This window comes from Malus domestica, chromosome 12, assembly GCF_042453785.1.
Source record: "Malus domestica chromosome 12, GDT2T_hap1".
Lineage (NCBI taxonomy): Eukaryota > Viridiplantae > Streptophyta > Magnoliopsida > Rosales > Rosaceae > Malus > Malus domestica.
This window is the reverse complement of record NC_091672.1, coordinates 24,134,038-24,141,037: the sequence shown is the minus strand read 5'-3', so window position 1 is coordinate 24,141,037 and position 7,000 is coordinate 24,134,038. Positions and strand designations below refer to the sequence as shown.

Sequence of the window (7,000 nt, the reverse complement as noted above, 5' to 3'; positions counted from 1 at the left end):
AACGGTGGGGAGCGTGTCCCCATTTTTTTTGAAAAAATGGGGATCCCTCCCCTTAAGCTCCCTGTATATATATATATATATATATATATATATATATATATAATATTAAAAAAATAAGCATTCAAGAGAAAACTAAATAATGCTAAAGTCGTCCACGAAAACAAAGGCTCAATAATTACTTACAAGTACAAACAAAATAATATTATAATTTACATTGAGATACAGACACCAACATAATGGCACTAACATATATAATATATTAATTATGTTATACTAACAAAATATGTGAGAAAAAAACAAAGAGTGCTACTAGATCTAGCCAGTACTTATTTTTCCACCCACATGATAATCCCACCCACCATAGAAAATTAAAAAAGTAAAATGTTATTTCCCCACCCATCATTATTCCCAAATTAACCATAATATATATATATATATATATTTATATATATATTTTTTAAATAACTCTAATATATCTTTAAATAATATTATAAATAAATAAATAAAAATAGAAAAAAATGAAAGAAAATGCAAGACTTAAGACCTAGACATTCATCATCTTCTTCACACTTAACGTCGTCCTGACGAGACCCCGGATCCCCAAACCACTCTTCTTCCGCTTTTTTTGTCAAAATCGCATATCTCACTCCCAATTCTCTTTTTTCTCCATTGAAATTTCTTGCCTTCATCTAGCACACACCCATTCGTTCCTCCAACCTTTCCGTCTATTCTAACCCAAATCTTTCTACCAAAGATATCACACCCCACCCACCATTATTTATTTATTATTTTAAATTATTTTTTGTTTTTTCAAAATTTTAGTACCGAATTAAATAGGGATTTAAGAGTCTTCTTTTAAAATGATAAATATGTTATTAACATTTTCTTTAAACGATGGGTGGAGAAATAAGATATCGAATATCACCACTCAAAACAAAAAGAAAAAGACTGACTTGACCTGTGTCTCTCTCAGAAGCAAAAGCTCTCTCTTCGTTGCTTCTCTCAACAGATCCCACCCAAAATACGATTGCTTCTTCTCTTACCTGTTCTACTGTTCAAATCGAAACCCAGTTACCCAGCACCAGCAGCCAGCAGCCAGCAGCCTTGCAGTTGTAGACGACGTAGCCAACACAGTTGCAGACGCCGGTCCACGGTGAGAGTCTCTCCCACCAGAGTCTGATTATCCTCTGAAATCGTATCCCGACAGTCGAATTCGCGTATCGAAAGCGTATCCAGAGGTCAACTGGTCAACGGATACGTTCAGATACGTATCCGGGTCGTATCGGGTGCGCGTGTCGTATCACAAACCGTATATGATACTGGATAAGCCATAAAACTGGCATGTCCGTGCTTCGCAGTGCGGGCAAAGTTCGTCTGACTGACTCTTCCATTCCTTCTAAGCTGTGGACTTTGTTGGTCTATCTTAATTTCTGTGGCCATCCAATCTCAAGTGTTTTTTCTTACATTTGATAAGACTTCTTCTCTGTTGTGCTTTTGTGCAGATTAAACTTTGGTTTTCTGGTTTTCCATTTGTCTTTGAACAATGATGGAGCATTCACGTACTATTCGTCATTTGGTTTTGTTGAAATTCATGCCTGGCTTCTTTCTCTTAGTCTTATACATGATGAGCACATGTCCGGAATCTGCAGCATTTCCCAGCCCTACCCTGCTTGGAAACGAGTCTGATCGCTTGGCTTTGCTAGACTTCAAGAAAAGAATAACTGAAGATCCTCTCAGTGTCATGAGCTCGTGGAATCATTCCATCCACTTCTGCAGTTGGGTGGGCATTACATGCCACCGTGCCACTCAAAGAGTCTTGATTCTGGACCTGGAAGATAAACAATTGGTAGGCTCCATCCCACCTTCCATTGGGAATCTTACTCGTCTAATTGAAATAAGCTTGGGAAGCAACAAGTTTCATGGTGAAATTCCTCAAGAATTGGGTCGTCTACGTACCCTGGAAAGTCTCAACCTGTCTATCAATTCTTTAGGCGGGAAAATTCCGACTAATATGTCTCACTGTACACAACTGAGAGTTTTCGATCTTGCTTCCAATAAGATTATTGGGTCGATTCCACACCAACTCAGTTCATGGTTGAGTTTAACTGTTCTACATCTTAGAAGTAATAATCTCAGTGGAACCATCCCAGGTTGGATAGGAAACTTTTCTTCATTGTGGAGTCTTAGACTTGGCCGCAACAATTTTCAAGGAAGCATACCAAATGAGCTCGGGCATATAACAACCTTGAAGATATTCGCAGTTGGGGAGAATAATTTGTCTGGTATGCTCCCTTCTTCAATTTATAATATTTCTTCCATATACAAGTTCAGTGTTCCTATGAACCAATTACATGGAGAGCTACCACCAAATCTCGGCATCTTGCTTCCTAATCTCGTAGTATTTTTATGTGATATAAACAATTTCACAGGAAATATTCCTGTATCATTGTCAAATGCTTCTAGACTTCAGGAGATTGATTTTGCTATAAATGACTTCACGGGGACAATCCCTGGAGAAAGTCTCGGAAGCTTGCGAAGCGTAATTTGGCTAAACTTTTTTGACAATCGACTGGGAAATGGAAATCTTGGTGATATGAGTTTTCTCAATTTCTTGACTAATTGTACTAGTCTTCAATATCTGGGTCTTAACTATAATCATTTTGGAGGAGAAATCCCGAGATCCATAGCCAACCTTTCGACCCAACTACAATTTCTTTATCTCGGGGTTAATTTGTTACACGGAAGCCTCCCAAACGGCATTGGAAATCTTATAAACCTTACTGAGCTAGCTGCGGATTTTAACTATTTGGCGGGTGTTGTCCCAGAAGAAATTGGAAAACTCGAGAAGATAAAGCTACTGTATTTAAATGATAATAAATTTTCCGGGCCAATTCCATCTTCCCTGGGTAATATGACTTCATTGATAGAGCTCCACATGGAGAGAAACAGTTTTGAGGGAAGTCTACCTCCAAGTCTTGGAAAGTGTCAAAACCTGTTACTACTTTCACTTTATGACAACAATCTAACGGGCACCATACCTAAAAAGCTTATGGAGCTTTCAACCCTTTCAATTTCTTTGGACCTGTCTGAAAATTATTTGACTGGTTCACTGCCAAGTGAAGTGGGTAATTTGGTGCATCTCACAATGCTAAATGTATCAAACAACAAGTTATCAAGTGCAATTCCCAGCACCCTTGGCAGTTGTACTAGTTTGGAGGGCCTGTACTTGGACGCCAACAAATTTGAAGGAACAATTCCTCAGTCTTTTAAAGATTTAAAGGGCTTGGAAAAACTTGACATTTCAAGCAATAACTTATCAGGGCAGATTCCTAAATTCATAGGCAAGCTTGGAGCACTTAAGTATCTCAATCTTTCGTATAATGATTTTGAAGGCGAGTTGCCTAAAGAAGGAATTTTTTCAAATGTCAGTGGTGTCTCAGTTCTTGGAAATCATAGGCTTTGCGGTGGCATCCCACAATTACATCTACCTACATGCCCCAAAAATAAACACCATTCATCTCGAGGACTACTTTCCCCAAAAGTGGTCATCCCTATATCTTGTTCACTTGCATTCATAATTGCTCTATCATGCTTCTTCGGTGCTCGTTCAATGCTGAAAAAGTCAAGAGATGGACTTGTAACTTCACGTTCTTATAAGGATTGGAAATTAGGTGTTTCCTACTCACAACTTGTTGAATCAACTAACGGTTTCTCTATGGATAATTTGATTGGTTCGGGAAGTTTTGGTTCTGTTTATAAAGGGGTAATTCCTAGCGATGGAACGGTAGTTGCTGTTAAGGTATTAAACCTTCAACAACGAGGAGCATCCAAGAGTTTCAATGATGAATGCAAAGCTTTAAGAAGTGTCAGGCACCGAAATCTTCTTAAGATTATAACTGCATGCTCGAGCATTGATAATCATGGTAGAGACTTCAAAAGTCTAGTCTTCGAGTTCATGCCAAATGGAAGTCTTGACTCGTGGTTGCATCCTAGAGATGAGGAGCAATCTCCCAGTAAGAGATTGAATTTTATGCAAAGATTGAACATAGCCATTGATGTTGCTTCTGCGTTAGATTATCTCCACAACCATTGTGAAACGTCCATTGTTCATTGTGATCTAAAGCCGAGCAATGTACTTCTTGATGAAGACATGGTAGCCCATGATGGGGACTTTGGTTTAGCAAGGTTCCTCCTCGAAGCATCAAATGATCATTCCCTCACCCAAACAATGTCATCGCAACTAAAGGGTTCTGTAGGTTACATTCCTCCAGGTATGAGATTCCATCATTCTAATTTCTTTTTTCGGTTCTTATTAACTTATTATTAAAAACCAACTAATTAAATTCTATTTATTAAAGATATATTATTGACTCTTTTTCCTGGAAACAAGTAGCATTAATCTGAAATAAGATATCAATTTTAATAGTCAATTGCATGTGACATCTTATTGTCTATATGTATGTCACGACAGAGTACGGCTTGGGAGGCCAAGTTTCCATACTGGGAGATGTTTATAGCTACGGGATACTCTTGCTAGAAATGTTCACAGGAAAAACACCTACTGATGACATGTTCATCGAAGGTCTAAGCATTTACAAATTCGCAGCCATGGCTTTGCCCGACCATGTCATGGACGTTGTTGACCCTGCATTGCTCCTCGACCTCGAAGCTGATGGTAGTGTTAACGATGGAAAATACGAAAGGATTAGGCTGCCCAGACGTAACAATCGCGGAGTGGTGAAAGCAAAAAAGGTAGAGGAATGCTTGTTTGCTGTGATGCAGATAGGACTCTCCTGCTGTGTAGGATCACCAAGGGAGCGGATGCTTCTGAATATGGTTGTCGGAAAAATGAATGCAATTAGAGACTCGTACCTCAATGTTCAAGAAGGCTAAAAAAGGACAAAGATATGCTGCTTGTGGTTTTTCTTTTCTTGTTTTTCTCTACTATTCATTCCATTGCCTTGAACCTTGCCTCTTTTATGTTAGCGGTTGTTTTAAACGGACAAAGTTTTCATTTGTATGACTTGAAGCTTTCAAATTCTTGTTTGTGTGGAGCTATTTGTAATTGTCTTGGTTATGTCAATCCTGTTTAGAATCTATAAACTCAATGCTTAAGTAGTTTAGAACATTTCAGTCTCATATTTCTTCCCAGATGGTTGCATGTGCTACACAAGTTTTGTTGGAAAATTTTCTTTTGTAGCATGTGGGTTATGGTTGTGATGAAGGATGAAAGATTGCTTCAAGGCAGGTACAAATATGCTGTCTTTCATACTCTATTCGCCCCCACATACAATGTGTAAAAGGGATATGCGTTGAGTGCAACTATGGATCTTTCCAGGAAGGTGTGTTATTTGTAGAGGGGTTGGAATTTCTGATGCTTATTACTGCAAAGAGTGTACTCAGCAGGAGAAAGATGGAGATGGCTGCCCGAAAATTGTGAATCTGGGAAGTGCCAAAACAGATATGTTCTATGAACGGAAAAAGTATGGTTTCAAGAAAAGATGATCTAGCAGGTCATGTTTCGCTTAGCTTCAGGAAATCATTTTGTTCTATGAACGGAAAAAATATGGTTTCAACATTAGAGTTGTTAAATGTATATTTCAACAAATCATTCTAATGTGTACGACAAACAGAAGCACACAAATTTACTAACGAGGATAAATAATTAACAAATAGTTTTATTATTGGTCACCACACAAGTTCAAATCTCATTGGATTCCCCACTTCATGCATAAAAGAATTGAGACTTGCTGAGTTGTTGAGGTGACAAGAAGAACCAAATTCGTTTTAAAAGATTGAAAGTGCTTTTAGAGAAAATATTTTATTTTTTAGTTAAAATGGTCTCTGAGATTAACATAACTCTTCACTTCGGTCCCTGTGATTTACAATCGATAGAAATGATCCATAAAATAGCTCATCATCAATCATTATGGTCATTCCGTGAAAAATCTACGTTAAATTGAGGGTATTTTTGTCAAACCAACCCCTCCACTTAAACTAGTGGTTTTTTCAATTTCCCTGAGATTTTGCGAAGAAAACCAAAATAATTGCCGGTTGACAAACACATGGCCTACTTTTATTGATTTTAAATCTTATGGACTATTTTGGTTAAAAAACCACAATGTTTTTTAGTTCTAAAAGTACATAAAGTGTTTTTGTAGAGTTTACTTGTTTTTTTTTAAAAGATTGTTTTTAAAATTATTTTCATAAAAAACGCTTTTAGTTATTTGAAAAGCACTTCTAAATGAGTTTTTATCTCTGTGCCATACAGAAGCCACCACAACCATCATTGGCGGGTCAAAAATGCCAATTGGCAACACCAGGATCTCCTAAAAGATGATCACTTGCAGCAATTGGTACACATCATGATCCAATTTTCTCAATTCAAGCAGCGTAGCATCTTGTCTGCTAAACATTTCTCATGGCAAACCAATCTCTCTCATCACTAAAAGTTAAGGCAAATTTGTCACCTACCCTTCAACTTAACTGCAATCAGCAACTGCTTAGAGCTGCACCCCACTTTATTATTTTCTCCCATCATCACACACGCTAGTGACGAGGACTGGGAAACAGATTGAGATCAAGTTCAACTTAGTCTAACTAGTGATACGATAAAGCGGTATGGTTCTTCATTTGTAAGTTCAAGGTCTCGGATTGATTCACATTAATAGCAAGAACGTATTATTTTTTGTGTTGAGTTTAATATCTAGTAAGTAGTTGACCCATTGTGTAGCCTAAACCAACCACTTAAATGCAGAATAATGTTGTATTCAAAAAGTTCTTTTAGCCCCACTCCCTTAGAATAGATTATCCCCTTTAGATGAGTCTTTCATGCAACAAAAATGCTACCTCAAGTAAATTGTATACTATTGTATGGAAGAACAATATGGTTAACCGCTATCCAACTCAATAGAAGTTTGTTTACTTACCAAGAACGAGAATGCAAAGTATAAGTATAATTCTCACTCCTGACATCATGCATTTACTAAAAAGCAAGGAA

At 37.5% G+C, this 7,000-nt stretch overlaps 1 protein-coding gene across 1 annotated transcript; it reads left to right on the top strand.

The window, feature by feature from the left end:
• Positions 1 to 931: 931 nt before the first annotated feature.
• Positions 932 to 5,139, top strand: LOC114819938 (probable LRR receptor-like serine/threonine-protein kinase At3g47570). Its single transcript, XM_029089659.2, has 3 exons — positions 932 to 1,153; positions 1,503 to 4,271; positions 4,472 to 5,139. The coding sequence occupies exons 2-3, from the start codon at positions 1,544 to 1,546 to the stop codon at positions 4,891 to 4,893; spliced, it is 3,150 nt and encodes a 1,049-aa protein (XP_028945492.2). The 5' UTR covers positions 932 to 1,153; positions 1,503 to 1,543; the 3' UTR covers positions 4,894 to 5,139.
• Positions 5,140 to 7,000: the final 1,861 nt, after the last annotated feature.

Bases quoted from the DNA above. Each gene is read 5' to 3' on its own strand.
- LOC114819938 (XM_029089659.2), top strand. From the start codon at position 1,544: ATGATGGAGCATTCACGTACTATTCGTCATTTGGTTTTGTTGAAATTC. The intron at 4,272-4,471 runs GTATGAGATTCC...ATGTCACGACAG, and splicing joins TGTAGGTTACATTCCTCCAG to AGTACGGCTTGGGAGGCCAA.